General features: G+C 34.8%; 2 protein-coding genes across 2 annotated transcripts; both read right to left on the bottom strand.

Annotated features, from left to right (window-relative positions):
* Positions 1 to 5,206: 5,206 nt before the first annotated feature.
* Positions 5,207 to 6,687, bottom strand: LOC149014684 (putative mannitol dehydrogenase). The gene is made up of 5 exons (XM_089155315.1): positions 6,590 to 6,687; positions 6,378 to 6,491; positions 5,776 to 6,289; positions 5,525 to 5,678; positions 5,207 to 5,409 (listed from the first exon to the last, which is right to left on the bottom strand). Exons 1-5 carry the CDS (start codon positions 6,685 to 6,687, stop codon positions 5,207 to 5,209), a joined length of 1,083 nt encoding a protein of 360 aa, XP_089011441.1.
* A 5,989-nt stretch (positions 6,688 to 12,676) lies between these two features.
* Positions 12,677 to 14,734, bottom strand: LOC149014683 (putative mannitol dehydrogenase). Its single transcript, XM_089155148.1, has 5 exons — positions 14,552 to 14,734; positions 14,341 to 14,454; positions 13,705 to 14,218; positions 13,439 to 13,592; positions 12,677 to 13,285 (listed from the first exon to the last, which is right to left on the bottom strand). Exons 1-5 carry the CDS (start codon positions 14,647 to 14,649, stop codon positions 13,083 to 13,085), a joined length of 1,083 nt encoding a protein of 360 aa, XP_089011274.1. The 5' UTR covers positions 14,650 to 14,734; the 3' UTR covers positions 12,677 to 13,082.
* Between the last annotated feature and the right edge of the window lie 2,188 nt (positions 14,735 to 16,922).

Genomic DNA, 16,922 nt, shown 5'->3' with positions numbered 1-16,922 from the left:
TGAAAAATATACATTGTCCTTTTTTTTTTATTACTAAAAAAGTACATTCTGTCATACCTTAAATTATATCCGGTTTTTATTCACCATATTGAATTTTATTTATTTATTTTTATTTTGTTAGAACATCATACTGACTATTTTTGTTTATAAATTTTTTTTATTGGCGTGGTCTAGGTACTAAATTTTAGAAGGCTAGATTCTCTCACTATAAAATGAATTCCACCCTTGGAGGGCTTTATTGAAATAAATGTGCATGGTTCAAAATAGGTAAATTCAACTATGGGAGGAATTAGAAGGGACCATTATGGTCATTTGTCTTTGGATTCTTAGGTTGGCATGATTTTCACTTTTGATTGTTATCCAAATAAATAGAAACACTAACATCTGGTTCAATTTATGCAGACTATTTTTATTTAAAAAAAGTCAAAAGTATGTCTCAACCTATTTTTGATTTTTGTATGAAAATCACTTTCAAACACCTGTGACTCCAATTAATAGTTATGAGTGAGGTGCAGTGATTCTTAGAACACCTGTGACTTTAATAGTTATGATTGTGGTTAACACGATAAATTTACATTCTTTTATAAAAAGTCTTTGTTTTCTTTCTTAATTCACTTGCCCAGAATCAACGGATTGGGAGACACGGCAAGATCAGAAAACCATGAATCCGGATGACATTTCCAATCTAAAAATACATAGACGATGAGCAGTTTCGAATTCTCATACTATGACTATGATCCCCATGATCCCAACCTAAACCCTTCTAATGTTCTACGAAAGCTTCTTTGAAGTTGGATACCTAAAGGTCATCATCAATTTTTCTCCCACAGATTAATTCTCAAAAATTTTGGGTTTTGAAAATTCTTTATGTATCTTATTGATCCAGTTATCTTAAGTTCATCATTTTATGTTTATGATGCATAGGTAGAAGATGGAAGAACAAAAAAACCCCTTCATCACCACTTAAAAAGTAATTGCATTTGTAAAGCAAAAAAATGCTTCAGTGTTCATTTTTTGACATTTTATTTTATAATTGAACGATTCTACATTCTTGCTACAACCACACCCAGAAATTACATTAAAAGATTTTTTTAGGGCGGGACATGACTTGAAGATCAAATACTAGGTTCAAATCTGCCAAATCTATGGGCATAATTAAAGTGTGGGGGAATGAAACATTCCAAAAAACTATTTAATAGACATGATTGGAATGGCAAACGTGTAGCTTTTTTGAAACAGGATTTCACCCTTACCCACCTGGTATAAAAAGGTGAATCTATAGAATCATCACATAGACATATAACAAATTATCTTCATTAATCTCATAAATAATCATGATTAGGGAAACGATGAATGCATAATCAACATTAAGATATGTAGTGATGGTAAAAGTGTCCTTCCTCATAACCACACTTAATTTGAATAGTATGTCACTTGTGCATCTGCAAATCAAAGATAAATAAGAAATTTAGACAATACACAGATCCATAGACCAACTAATGAAAAGAAAAAAAAAAGTAATTTCTTTTTGTTGCTTACTTGAGCAACTACGGTCGAAGAATCTCTCATATAGATCGTGTAGGATCTCTCTAACCAACTCGCTTTGATCCTGAAATCACTAATGTTGAGTATGGCTTGTGCTTCACATTGTGTTGCCGACGGACTCGGGATCTCACTCCCGAGTGAGCGTGGGTGTCTTGTATTCTGTGGATCCATGTAATTATACTTTTAGTTGTATTTGTGATTGAAACAAGGTTTGTGTCAAATACTAGTACTGGTTAAAATTGTAATTATATTAGGATTGGGGTGTGAGAGTGGTGTGACGTTTCCAGGAAATAGTGGAATCTCTTTTCTCTCTAGTGGACGTAGGCAGGATTTGCCAAACCACGTTAAATTCCTTTTGTGTATTTTGCTTGTGTTTTTTCTCTATTCGTAGTTGTGCATATGTATCCCTAACAACTAACTTCTTCTTTGGTGTGCTTGTTGATGGGTGATGGCTATTTAGAGCTATATCTAATGGTGCTTGTGTGTGAAGTTGGGAAGAAGGCCCTGACTCTTTTTCGGTTCACTAGGTTACTGACTCTTTTTAAGTACAAACACAGATGTGGTTTACCCTCCTTTGGTTGTTCAGGTTCATTGTAGGAGATTTTAGTATATGAGTAAAAATTATCCAGAAGCCTAATGAATGGGGAGGTGAACCTGAGTTGTTGAAAGAGAAACATAGCTACGTGAAGGTGTTGTTTCATGGTTATGTACATTATGACGTTTTGGAAAATTTCTGAGATTGTCTAAGTTCAAAAGGTGAAATCTAGAGGATGGTTATCACTTATCAGATTCAGCAGTAAACAAGGTTTTGTTAGATTGGATTTTAAGTGTTAGCATAATAGTTTTGATAGATGTGAGGTTCAATTCAGCCAAATAGTAGTTTTGAACAAACATAATTTGATGTACTACCTTACAAAGTTATGACTAACTGAAGGTTCTGCGTTTCTGAATGACTGTATTTCAATTTTGCTCTCATCGTATTCGATCAATATAATAGAATATTTTCCTCAAAAAAAGGTCATAAGGAAACCTGCTTCTTTGTTTTTGTGATTGCGATGAAGAGGAACATACAGTGGAGGAGATTGAGTTTGCAACAATTGATGTCTTATACTTCTATAAGACTGGTAACAAGTTGCTTGGGGGTTTGGAAGGGAGGGAACCATATAATGTAAACAGACTTATATATATTTTTTCCCAATAGAAGTTTTAAAATTTATGAGAAAATTATTTTGCAAAAAAATAATGCCAAATGTATTTTTCAATGGAAAAACTATTTTACGGATTAAATACCAAACGATTTTTCGTGTTTTGATACAAAATAAGTTTCAGTGCTGATTTCAAAAAAAGGTAAAAATAAAAAATGAAAATCATGCCAAAGACAACCTAAAGTAAGATGTGAAAAATGTTGAAATAACTTGAAGGTAAAGCTAGTGTAATTTTTTGTGCCTTAGTGCCTCAAACTTTGGGTATTCAAAATATTGGAGTAGCCACCATAAGTTGTTGTGCCATCAAAGTTGATTGTGTTATATGTTTGGATCATATTTTGGCAGTAGTTCTCGAGATCATTGTTGCAGTTCATGCAGGATTGACAAGCTCCAACCATGCATCCGACACCAACTCTATCGCCAACTTTGAATTTTGTTACCTTGGTCCCCACCTCCCTTACTTCTCCAACAATCTCGTGCCTGCACAATCAAATCCTCCATTTTCCTAAGGTCTTTTCTTATTATGAAATCTTATGCAATTTTATCATGACTTACGTCTCATTCAATTGTGTATATCCACTCTCCTACTATATAACTTTTAGTTGTGTGAAAAGGAGTTTAAGTATTATGTATCCAAAGTTAAGTATCCAGGGAGCTGAGGGTAGGAAGAATTTCCCCATTCGTTCTTAATGCAATGAAGATTTGAGTGGTGACATACACCACAATATAGCACTTTGAATTTCACATCCTCGTTGCCAATTGCTCTTGAAAATTTCTAACACATTTGTCATTTCTTGGTATCACTTACAAAATATCAATTGATCCACCATTTTCGAGGTTAGAATTATGGAGGATTCAAATGTGGACATAATCTTTACCCCCCAAAAAAATGTGGACATAATTATTTGTAGAATATTAAAGATTGAGGAGAGGGTGGGTGAGTCGAGTCTTGAGCGCTTCCCCATCAAGGGAGAGGTATGTACTCCATTGACATTTATTCACCACGTAATAAGGGTGAGACTTTATTAGGTATCCCACCTTTTATCCAGATTATTTTTCCATCAGGGGACATGATATTAGCTCCGCTGACGTTTTTTCGCCACATAATGAAGTGAGGTCTAACTCTAAAAACTAAAAAAAAGAATCAGAGGTGGAATCCCCAGTGAGTCCCACGTGGACTCTTCCCTTATTTTATCATGGAAAAACATCAAGAAAAGCACATACTTCTTCCATGGCGAGAAGATGACATAGACTCAGGTAAGTTTTTAAATCGAATCATTTGTATCTAATTTAAGAAACGTGGAACACACTTTTAGTTAACAAAAGAAACAAAAACAACACTAGGAAGAAAATTTGTTGGGTTCAAGAGAATAGAAGAAAGGTAGAAGCTTACCTCCTGGAGAATTGGAAGGGAGAGAGGACTCCAGAAGTATCCTTGGCTGCCCAGCCAAAAGCTTTTATGGGGTGTTCTTGCTTTGGTGATTTTGATGTTTACTTTATTTCAACAGAGAAAGTGCTTCTACAGTTCCCAGTTCAAGAGATCATGAGGAAGATGCAAAGTAAAGGATTTCGGGGACTTTCTAGCTAGCATATGTTTATATCCTGGAATATTAATTAATTGAAAAAAAAAATCTCGGAAAAAACTTGGCTTCTGCTATCCTTGCTGACAACCAATAAAAATGGAATAATTCAATCTCTTATTAGAATCATAAATACATCTCTATTGGTGTATCTTCAAAATAATACCACTACACACTCCATTCTTTTGGGTGCCAATAGGACGGTTACAACATTGTCATTGCTCAACTAATAGTCAAGTTTCTTGTTCTTTTTAGAAAGATGTACGTGTTCTAAAAGAAAACTCTCTTTATATTTTTTTAGAATTGGTAACATTATATTAAGAGGTGGGGACCATTATATATATTGCAGGAAGCATTGAACCATGACCTCTTAACTAAGAGGTACATGCCGGTCGTTATCAACTAACCAATCCTTCAATAGAAAATTTGATATTATATCAATGAAGATGTGATGACTAATAATGACATATAAGGTAGAAAATGAAAAAAAGGCACAATATTCATGTGATAAAAGTTGACAAAGTGGAGGATCTGAAATATTTTAAAATTCAAATAGATGCAAATAAGGTTTCAAGCCCTTAAAATGTTCTCTATTGCTGTCGAAGTGATAAAATAATAATTTAACTTTCTCCAACCAATATTAAATTACATGTCAAACATAAAAAACGAGACAGGAATAGAGGAGGGAAAGGAGGATACAGGATTATAAGACAAGAGATCGATTGGTCACACAAAAATAATGCTAGAACACATCCCAGAATTCAAGAGACACAAAACCCACTCATCTCTATCTCAGTTCTCCCTTACTAGAAACCATTGTTGCAGTGAACCAAGAATTCAGGAAATTTCAATTGGAAGGAGAGCTACTGGGTAAGCTTAAGCGGAGGGGAAGCTGTTTCCAATATCAATGACGAATCGGTACTTGACGTCAGCCTTGACAAGCCGATCCATTGCGGTATTGATGTAATCCATTGGAATCACTTCAATATCTGCAGCAATACTGTGTTTTGCTGCAAAATCAATCATCTCTTGTGTTTCCTTCATTCCTCCTATCATGCTTCCACACACCATTTTCCTCCCTATATATATTATATGCATGTCATGAAAAGAAAAACAACAATGCAAGCATGATGGATTAGTAGCAGAACAGCCATGAAATTAATGAGGTCAATAAGAATATTGTTTGATACTCACCACCAAGTAGAGGGAAGATTGGCAACTGGGGTGGAATCTCAGGTGCACCTACACACACGACCTTCCCGTTCGTCTTCACAAGACCGATCAATGGCGCAAGTGGGTGTTGTGCAGAAACTGTGTCGATAATACCATCCATTGTCCCCATGGCAGCCTATATATGTACATAGAATGGAAGTTAGCATCAGGCATTATAGAGAATAATTAAGATCAATAATATGTGTAATTAAGGACAAGAGAAAGTTGCAAACCTGCATTTGCTCCTGGTCATTGCTGAGCAAGAAAGCATCAGCACCAAGACGTTCAGTGGCTTCCTGCTTCTTGTTGGGGCTGGTGCTGATGACTGTAACCTTCATCCCAAAAGCCTTGCCAAATTTGACAGCGACATGGCCAAGCCCACCGAGTCCTACAACACCCAAGTGCATGCCAGGGTTGCAGAGACCATAATACTTCAAGGGACTGTATACTGTGATTCCCGCACATAAGAGTGGAGCTCCGACGTCCAAAGGCATATTATCAGGCATTCTGACGATGTAGCGTTGGTGTGCAACCATGATATTGGAGTAACCACCGTATGTCATTGTGCCATCGAAGTTGATAGAGTTGTATGTCTGAACTACCTTTGCACAGTAGTTCTCAAGATCATTGTCGCAGTTCTCGCAAGAGTGACAAGCTCCCACCATGCATCCAACACCAACTCTGTCGCCAACTTTGAAATTTGTCACCTTGCTTCCCACTTCTGTTACTTCTCCTGCAACCTCGTGCCTGTACAATCAAATCCTCCATTTTAATATTAATTTGGGCAAAGCATTTGAAGTTTTTATTGTGTAACAGATGTGAAGTTTGAAGTTACCCAGGGAGCAAAGGGTAAGAAGAAATTCCCCATTCGTTCTTGACGGAGTGAAGATCAGAGTGGCAAACACCACAGTATAGCACTTTGAATTGAACGTCTTCGTCTCCGGTTTCCCTAAATTTTTTTCCAATGAGAGATGGAGACAAAGATAACTAGAACGGATGCAAATTTGATTTGTTGAAGAGAATAAAAGATTTTTTGTAGAAACATACCTGCGAGAGAACTTGAAGGGAGAGAGAACTCCAGAAGTGTCTCTGGCTGCCCAGCCGAAAGCCTTTACCGGGTGCACTGTCTCTGGTGATTTCGCCATTTTCTTTGTTTTTTTTGAGAATGGAAACACAGAAAAAGCGATTCTAGTGTTTGTTCTCACACTTGAGAGTTCAGAAACAGATGACAAGAGCGAAGGAAGATGGATTTGGAGACATTCCTACCATCTATTTATATGCAACGTGAGGGGGGTGGGGGAGAGAGAGAGAAATGTCTGGAACTGACTTGATATGATGTAAGCGGTGAGATAAACGTTATTTATGTGTCATCGACCAATAAGAATATGACATGTCAACAAAAATATAGGAGAATAACTAAAACAAAGAGGAGACAAGCATCATGCCATGCTTTTTTATTTATTTTTATTTTTTATTACAACCTAGTGGTAAGAAATCCACCAGTCAAGGAGAGGAAATAGGCCAAACAGTCAACTCGGCACTGATCGGGCCATGCTAGCCAAGGTGTCTGCTAAAGTATTAGACACTCTTGAAATAAAAAGAAATTTACAAATATCAATTTCCTTACATAGTCTTAAAATATCTCTTAAAATAAGACTAACATCTCAATCTAAAAAAAAACTTAATGCCATTTAAGAAATGGATAATCGATTGATTATCAAAACATATCTGGATGCATCGATATTCACTTCAAATTGCATCTTGAAGAGCATCACGAAGGCACAAAGCTTCACCCATTAAAGAAGATGAAATCTTTTTTGGATCCGAAACAGCATCATGCCGTGCTTCAAGAGAGCACTGATATTCACACAGAGGCCATGTCAAATGAAGGTTATTTTTTTTCCAAATCTATAAGTGAATAAAAACCTTGAATATTTGGTTTTTTTTTCACCATATTGAATTTTTATTTTGCTAGAACACCTTACTGACTTTAAGTGTATAAATTATTCCATACTATTTTTGTTTATAAACTTTTTTATTGGCGTGGTTCAGGTACTAAATTTTAAAAGGCTAGATTCTCTCACTATAAAATGAATTCCACTCTTGGAGGGCTTTATTGAAATAAATGTGCATGGTTCAAAATAGGTAAATTCAACTATGGGAGGAATTAGAAGGGACCATTATGGTCATTTGTCTTTGGATTCTTAGGCAATCTTTGGCATGATTTTCACTTTTGATTTTTATCCAAATAAATAGAAACACTAACGTCTGGTTCAATTTATGCAGCCTATTTCTATTTAAAAAAGTCAAAAGCATGTCTCAACCTATTTTTGATTTTTGTATGAAAATCACTTTCAAACACCTGTGACTCCAATAGGTATGAGTAAAAAGTGAGGTGCAGTGATTCTTAGAACAACTGTGACTTTAGTAATTATGAGTAAGGTTAAAACGACAAATTTACATTCTTTTATAAAAAGTCTTTGTTTTCTTTCTCAATTCACTTGCCCAAAATCAACGGAATGGGAGATATGACAAGATCAGAAAACCATGAATTTGGAATACATTTCCAATATAAAAATACATAGACGATGAGCAGTTTCTAAATTCTCATACTATGATCCCCACGATCCCAACCTAAACCCTTCTAATGTTCTACGCAAGCTTCTTCGAAGTTGGATACCTGAAGGTTATCATCAATTTTCCTCCCACAGATTAATCCTCAAAAATTTTGGGTTTTGAAAATTCTTTATGTATCTCATTGATCCAGTTATCTTAAGTTCATCGTTTTATGTTTATGATGCATAGGTAGAAGATGGAAGAACAAAAAGCCCCTTCATCCATCACCTAAAAAGTAATTGCATTGTAAAGCACAAATGCTTCAGTGTTCAATTTTGACATTTTATTTTAGGGTAAATATCACTAATTACCACCCTCTTAGCTAGACAAATAGCATTTACACCACCTCTTACTTGGATAATATCACTTACCTCCCCTCATATCAAACACCTCCCCTCTTTTAACTTTCTTGGTTAAATTTAACTTTTACCGTTAAATATTTTTCTAAAACCCAAAAATATCCTTGGCTGAAAACATTTTTTATAATTTAAACCCCGAAATACCTTAGTCACCCTACCCGTTAAACTAATAAATTATCCTCTATTAAAATCTAAAATACCATACTTAAAATCCAAATTATCTTTAATTATTACAACCCAACATACCCTTTTTTTTCTTCTTCTAATTTTATCAAACAACTAAATAAACACGAATGGCTTGATATCAAAATGCAATTTCAATACTGAATTATCAAAAGAGTATGTTGGGCTTTTAATAATTAAAGATAATTTGAATTTTAACTATGGTGTTTTGGTTTTTAACAATTATTTTAATTGAAGATAATTTAGTATTTTAACTGCTAGAGTGATTTTGATAATTTAGGATTTAAACTAAAAAAATTATTTTTAGCCAAAGGTAGTTTGGAGTTTTAGAAAAATATTTAACGATAAAAATTAAATTTAACCGAGAAAGTTAACCGAAAGGATGTGTTTGATATATTTGCAAGGTAAGAGAGGAGGTAAGTGATATCATCCAAGTAAGAGGGGGTGTAAGTGTAATTTGTCCAGCTAAGAAGGGAGGTAAGTGATCTTTACCCTTTATTTTATAATTGAACGATTCTATATTCCTTGTCACCTATAAATTAATTACATTAAAAAATAATTTTTTTGGTAAAACATTAAAAGATTAAAGCATAATGGAAACTGAGAACTGGAAAAGGATATTAACATATCATCACATAGACTTACGGCGACATATGACATATTATCAATCAATCATCTCTATCTTCGTTAATCTCATAAAGAATCATGATTAGGGAAACGATGAATGCGTAATCAACATTCGGATATGCAGTGACGGTGAAAGTGTGCTTCCTCATAACCACACTTAATTTGAACAGTATGTCACTTGTGCATCTGCAAATCAAAGATTAATCAGAAATTTAGACAATACACAGATCCATAGACCAATTAATGAAAGAATCTCCCATATAAATCGTGTAGGATCTCTTTAACCAACTCCCTTTAATTTGGTCCTGAAATCACTTGCTTCTTTTTTGGTGTGCTTGCTGATGGGTGATGACTATTTAGTGCTATATCTAATGGTGCTTGTGTGAGAGTTTGGGAAGAAGACCTTCATGAAATCCGTGAGAGAGAACTTGGGACTTCTAATCCCAACTTACGCCTCTATATTTTCTTTGATCACTTTGTTTAAATTTATATATTACTGTGGTGCCAAGAAAAGTTTGTTAAATGATTCAGCGATAATTATATTGTAGGTTTTAGATGAGCTGTAAAGAGGCGAGAAGAAAGGAGATTTTGGGTTCACTAGGTTACTGACTCTTTTTTAAGTACAAAAACAAATGTAGTTTACCAGGCCTCCTTTGTTTGTTCAGATTCATTGTAGGAGATTTTAATAAATGTGTAAAAATTATCCAGAAGCCTAAAGAATGGGGAGGTGAACCTGAGTTGTTGAAAGAGATAAACAGTGTAGTTTCATGGTTATGGACATTATTATGATGTTTTGTAAAATTTCTGAGATTGATTGTCTAAGTTCAGAAGGTGAAATCTAGAGGATGGTTATCACTTATCAGATTCAGCAGTAAACAAGGTTTTTTTAGATTGGATTTTAAGTGTTAGCATAATAGTTTTGATTGATGTGAGGTTCAATTCAGCCAAATAGTAGTTTTGAACAAACACAATCTGATGTACTACCTTACAAAGTTATGACTAACCGAAGGTTCTGCGTTTTTGAATGGCTATATTTCAATTTTACTCTCATCGTATTCAATCAATATAATAGAATATTTTCCTCAAAAAAAGTCATAAGGAAACCTGCTTATTTGTTTTTGTGATTGCGATGAAGAGGAACATACAGTGGAGGAGATTGAGTTTGCAACAATTGATGCTTATACTTCTATAAGACTGGGAACAAGTTGCTTGGGGGTTTGGAAGGGAGGGAACCATATAATGTAAACAGACTTATATATATTTTTTCCCAATAGAAGTTTTAAAATTTATGAGAAAATTATTTTGCAAAAATAATGCCAAATGTATTTTTCAATGAAAAAACTAATTTACGGATTAAATACCAAATGATTTTTCTTATTTTGATACAAAATAACTTTCAGTGCTGATTTCAAAAAAAGGTAAAATAAAAAAATGAAAATCATGCCAAAGACAACCTAAAGTAAGATGTGAAAAATGTTGAAATAACTTGAAGGTAAAGCTAGTGTAATTTTTTGTGCCTTAGTGCTTCAAACTTTGGGTATTCAAAATATTGGAGTAGCCACCATAAGTTGTTGTGCCATCAAAGTTGATCGTGTTATAGGTTTGGATCATATTTTGGCAATAGTTCTCGAGATCATTGTTGCAGTTCACGCAGGATTGACAAGCTCCAACCATGCATCCGACACCAACTCTATCGCCAACTTTGAATTTTGTTACCTTGGTCCCCACCTCCCTTACTTCTCCAACAATCTTGTGCCTGCACAATCAAATCCTCCATTTCCCTAAGGTCTTTTCTTATCATGGTATCTTACGCGATTTTATCATGACGTCTCATTCAATTGTGTATATCCACTCTCCTACTATATAATTTTTAGTTGTGTGAAAAGGAGTTTAAGTATTATGTATCTGAAGTTAAGTATCTAGGGAGTAGAGGGTAGGAAGAATCTCCCCATTCGTTCTTAATGCAATGAAGATCTAAGTGGCAGCAGACACCACAGTATAGCACTTTGAATTTCACATCCTTGTTGCCAATTGCCCTTGAAAATTTCTAACACATTCGTCATTTCTCGGTATCACTTACGAAACATCAATTGATCCACCATTTTCGAGGTCAGAATTCTAGAGGATTCAAATGTGGACATAATCTTTACCCCCCAAAAAAATGTGGACATAATTATTTTTAGAATATTAAAGATTGAGGAGAGGGTGGGTGAGTTGAGTCTTGAGCGCTTCCCCATCAAGGGAGAGTTATGTACTCCCTTGACATTTGTTCACTACATAATAAGGGTGGGACTTTGTTGGGTATCCCACCTTTGATTCAGATTATTTTTCTGTCAGGGGACATGATATTAGCTCCCCTGACGTTTTTCTGCCACATAATTAAGTGACGTCTAATTCTAAATACTAACAAAAAAAAATTAGAGGTGGAATCCCGAGCAAGTCCTACATGGACCCTACGCTTATTATATCATGGAAAAAAATCAGGAAAGCACATACTTCTTCCATGGCAAGAAGATGACACAGACTCAGGTAAGTTTTTAAATCGAATCATTTATATTTAATATAAGAAATGTGGAACACACTTTTAGTTAACAAAAGAAACAAAAACAACACTTAGGAAGAAAATTTACTAGGTTCAAGAGAACAAAAGAAAGGTAGAAGCTTACCTCCAGGAGAATTGGAAGGGAGAGAGGACTCTAGAAGTATCCTCGGCTGCCCAGCCGAAAGCTTTTATGGGGTGTTCTTGTTCTGGTGATTTCGATATTTACTTTGTTTCAACAGAGAAAGCCCTTATACAGTTCCCAGTTCAAGAGATCATGAGGAAGATGCAAGTAAAGGATTTCGGGGACTTTCTAGCTAATATTTATATCCTGGAATATTAATTAATTGAAAAAAAATCTCGGAAAAAACTTGGCTCCTGCTATCCTTGCTGATTGCCAATCAAAATGGAATAATTCAATCTCTTATTTGAATCATAAATACATCTCTATTGTTGTATCTTCAAAAGGATACCACAACACATTGCATTCTTTTGGGTGCCAATAGGACAATAACAACATTGTCGTTGCTCAAGTGATAGTCAAGTTTCTCGTTCTTTTTAGAAAGATGTATGTGTACCATATGATATATTGTTGTAAAAGAAAACTCTCTCTATTTTTTTTAGAATTGGTAACTTTATATTAAGATGTGGGGACCATTATATATACCGCAAGAAACATCGAACCATGACCTCTTAACTAAGAGGTATGTGTCGGTTGTTACCAACTAAGCAATCTTTCAATACAAAACTTGATATTATATTTATATCAATGAAGATGTGATAATAATGTAGAAAATGAAAAAAGGCACAATATTTCATGCGATAAAAGTTGACAAAGTGGAGGATCTGAAATATTTTTAAAATTCAAATGGGAGGTTTTTAAGGTTTCAAGCCCTTAAAATGTTCTCTATTGCTGTCGAAGTGATAAAATAATAATTTAACTTTCCCCAACCAATATTAAATTACATGTCAAAAAGAAAAAAATGAGACAGGAATAGAGGAGGGAAAGGGTGATCCAGGATTAATTTAAGACGAGATCGATTATTGGTGACACAAAAATAATGCTAGAACACAACATCCCAGAATTCAAAAGAGACACAAAAACCCACTCATCTCTATCTCAGTTCTCCCTTACTAGAAAGTAGAAACCATTGCTGCAGTGAACCAAGAATTCAGGAAATTTCAATTGGAAGGAGAGGCGAGCTACTGGGCAAGCTTAAGCAGGGGTTAAGGTGTTTCCAATATCAATGACGAATCGGTACTTGACGTCAGCCTTGGCAAGCCGATCCATGGCAGTATTGATGTAATCCATTGGAATCACTTCAATGTCTGCAGCAACACCGTGTTTTGCTGCAAAATCGATCATCTCCTGTGTCTCCTTCATCCCTCCAATCATGCTTCCACACACCATTTTCCTCCCTATATATGCATATATATATATATATGGATGTCATGAAAAGAAAAACAACCAAGCATGCATGATGGATTAGTAGCAGAACAGCCATGAAATTAATGAGGTCATGCAATAAGAAGATTGTTTGGACAATAACAAACATAGTTACTCTTACTCACCACTAAGTAGAGGGAGGATTGGCAGCTGGGGTGGAATCACAGGTGCACCTACACACACGACCTTCCCGCTCGTCTTCACAAGACCGATCAATGGCGCAAGTGGGTGTTCTGCGGAAACTGTGTCGATAATACCATCCATTGTCCCCATGGCAGCCTATATATAATATATACATATACGTAGATCGAATGGAAGTTATAGCTAGCATCAGGCATTATATATAGAGAGAATAATTAAGATCAATAATTAATATGTGTAGCTAGCAAACCTGCATTTGCTCCTGATCTTTGCTGAGCAAGAATGCATCAGCACCAAGACGTTCAATGGCTTCTTGCTTCTTGTTGGGGCTGGTGCTAATGACTGTAACCTTCATCCCAAAAGCCTTGCCAAATTTGACAGCGACATGGCCAAGCCCACCAAGTCCTACAACACCCAAGTGCATGCCAGGGTTGCAGGGACCATAATACTTCAAGGGACTGTAAACTGTGATTCCGGCACATAAGAGCGGCGCTCCGGCATCCAAAGGCATATTATCAGGCATTCTGACGATGTAGCGTTGGTGTGCAACCATGATATTGGAGTAACCACCGTATGTCATTGTGCCATCGAAGTTGATAGCGTTGTATGACTGAACTTGCTTCGCACAGTAATTCTCAAGATCGTTGTCGCAGTTCTCACAGGAGTGACAAGCTCCCACCAAGCATCCAACACCAACTCTGTCGCCAACTTTGAATTTTGTCACCTTGCTTCCCACTTCTGTTACTTCTCCTGCAAGCTCGTGCCTGCACAATCAAATCCTAGCCTCCATTTTAATACCAATTTGGGCAAAGCATTAATTTGAAGTAGTTTAATTTTACTGTATAACAGATCGATGTACATGCATGAAGTTTGAAGTTCAAGTTACCCAGGGAGCAAAGGGTAGGAAGAAAATCCCCATTCGTCCTTGGCGGAGTGAAGATCAGAGTGGCAAACACCACAGTATAGCACTTTGAATTGAACGTCTTCGTCTCCGGTTTCCCTAAAATTTTTTCCAATGAGAGATGGAGACAGAGATAACTAGAACGGATGCAAATTTGATTTGTTGAAGAGAAGTAGAAGATTTGGTAGAAACATACCTGCGAGAGAACTTGAAGGGAGAGAGAACTCCAGAACTGTCTCTGGCTGCCCAGCCGAAAGCCTTTACAGGGTGCTCTGTCTCTGGTGATTTCGCCATTTTCTTTGTTTTTCTGAGAATGGAAACACAGAAAAAGCTATTCTAGTGTTTGTTCTCACACTTGAGAGTTCAGAAACAGATGACGAGAGCGAAGGAAGATGGATTTGGAGACATTCCTACCATCTATTTATATGCAATGGAACTGACTTGATATGATGTAAGCAATGAGATAAGAAAAGAAGGTTTGAGTTTTTTAAGGATTCAGCTTATGACTGTTGACTCTCATGTCTGGTTCAAGGTGCATGGGCCCACTTAACTTGTTTGGCAAGTTCTCAAGAACTCGATTTCTGTTTCATCGGCCAGTGAGAATCCACACATCAACAGAAATTAATCTAATATAGGAGAAGAACCAAAACAAAATAAGTGGAGAGAAGCATTGATGGTCACAACGAGGCCATGTTGATTGAAGTCAGGAAGGAATCCTATTATTTCTTCCAAAATTATAAGTAAATAAAGTAATCAAAATAATTAAAAGTATTTGATTAAAAAGTATACTTTGTCTTAAAATACACTCTGTCATAACTGAATTAATATTTGGTTTTCTTCACCATACTAAATTTTTTATTTTTCTTGTTTTTTTGGTAGAACGCCATATTTGACTTTAAGCTCATAAACTATTCCAAACTATTTTCTTTATAAACTTTTATTGTCCAGATCTAGGTACTAAATTTATTGGCCATCGGGAGGGCTTTATTAAAATTAATGTGGATGGTTTAAAATAGGTAAATTCAACTATGGAAGGACTTGGAAGGGACCATTATGGTCATTTATTTTTGGATTCTTAGATAGTCTTTGGCATAATTTTTATATTTTTATTTTTATCCAATTAAATAGAAATAGTAACATTTGGATCAATTTATACAACCTATTTCTATTTAAAGAAATTTTGAGAAAAAAATTCAAAAGTTTTGATTTTTCTATGAAGATCACTTTCATCTAATTTTTGCAATAATTCTTAAAACACCTGTGATTAAAACTTATGAGTGAGATGCAGCTATTCTTAGAACACTTGTGACTCTAATAATTATGAGTGAGGTTAAAACGGTAAAGTTACATATATTTTTTTAATAAAAAGTCTTCGTTTTCTTTCTCAATTCACTTACCATACACTAAACGGATTGGGAGATACAATAAGATCAGAAAACCATAAATCCGAATGATATTTTCAATTTAAAACATAAATGATGAGCAGTTTCTAAATTTTAATACACTCAAATTTTTTGAAAATTAATTGGTGAAGACTCCAACGAGATCCTAAGACATGAAAACAAAGGTGCATTCATTATTTCTGATATGTGAAGGTCCATCATTGAAGACTCCAACGAGATTCTCAAAACATTTACCAGCTACTCCATTCAATGCACCTCTAAAGAAGGAAATAATGCATCTGCAAATCAAACATTAATCAGAGATTTAGACTATACAGATCCATAGACCAATTAATAAATTTTTTTTTTTTATTTTTCTTGCTACTTGAGCTACTACGTAAGTTCGAAGGAATCTTATTATTTCTTCCAAAATTAGAAGTATATAAAATAATCAAAATAATTAAAATATTTGATTAAAAAATATACTTTGTCTTAATCATACCTTAAATATTTGGTGATCTTCACCATAGTAAATTTTTTATTTTTCTTTTTTTGGTAGAATACCATACTGGCTTTAAGCGCATAAACTATTTTAAACTATTTTAAACTATTTTGCTTATGAACTTGGCCTGGTCTAGATACTAAATCTAAAATGCTAGATTTTCTCAATATAAAATGGATTCCACCAGTGAGAGGGCTTTATTAAAATAAATATCGATGCTTCAAAAAGGGTAAATTCGACTATGGGAGGAATTGGAGAACTTGAAAGGGACCAGTATAGTTATTTATCTTTGGATTCTTAGGCAATCTTTGGCATGATTTTTATTTTTATTGTTATCTAAATAAATAGAAATAGTAATATTTGGTTAAATTTATATAGCTTATTTCTATTCATAAAAAATGGAGAAAAAAAAAAAAAGTCTCAACCCTTTTTTTTATTTTTTTTATAAAAATCACCTTCATTTGTTGTTTGCGTTGATTCTTAAAACACCTATGACTCTAATAATTATGAGTAAAGTTAAAACGGTAAATTTACATGCTTTTATAAAGCATTTTTATTTTCTTCCTCATTTCACTTGTTCAAAAGAATCTCAGATAAATGAAAATTACCCTAAACAAATTGAGAGATACAACAAGATCATAAATCCAGATGACATTTCCAATTTAAAAATACATAGACAATGA

This window comes from Hakea prostrata, chromosome 5 (assembly GCF_041222555.1).
Source record: "Hakea prostrata isolate BN-2017 chromosome 5, UWA_Hpros_2, whole genome shotgun sequence".
NCBI lineage: Eukaryota > Viridiplantae > Streptophyta > Magnoliopsida > Proteales > Proteaceae > Hakea > Hakea prostrata.
This window is presented reverse-complemented; position numbering and strand designations above follow the sequence as displayed.

Excerpts from the sequence above, each read along its gene's own strand:
- LOC149014684 (XM_089155315.1), bottom strand. The coding sequence starts at position 6,687 with ATGGCGAAATCACCAGAGACAGTGCACCCGGTAAAGGCTTTCGGCTGG. Across the intron at positions 6,492-6,589 it reads CCCTTCAAGTTCTCTCGCAG|GGAAACCGGAGACGAAGACG; the intron begins GTATGTTTCTAC and ends AAAAAAATTTAG. Across the intron at positions 5,410-5,524 it reads AATCTTCCCTCTACTTGGTG|GGAGGAAAATGGTGTGTGGA; the intron begins GTGAGTATCAAA and ends TAATATATATAG.
- LOC149014683 (XM_089155148.1), bottom strand. The coding sequence starts at position 14,649 with ATGGCGAAATCACCAGAGACAGAGCACCCTGTAAAGGCTTTCGGCTGG. Across the intron at positions 14,455-14,551 it reads CCCTTCAAGTTCTCTCGCAG|GGAAACCGGAGACGAAGACG; the intron begins GTATGTTTCTAC and ends AAAAAATTTTAG. Across the intron at positions 13,286-13,438 it reads AATCCTCCCTCTACTTAGTG|GGAGGAAAATGGTGTGTGGA; the intron begins GTGAGTAAGAGT and ends ATGCATATATAG.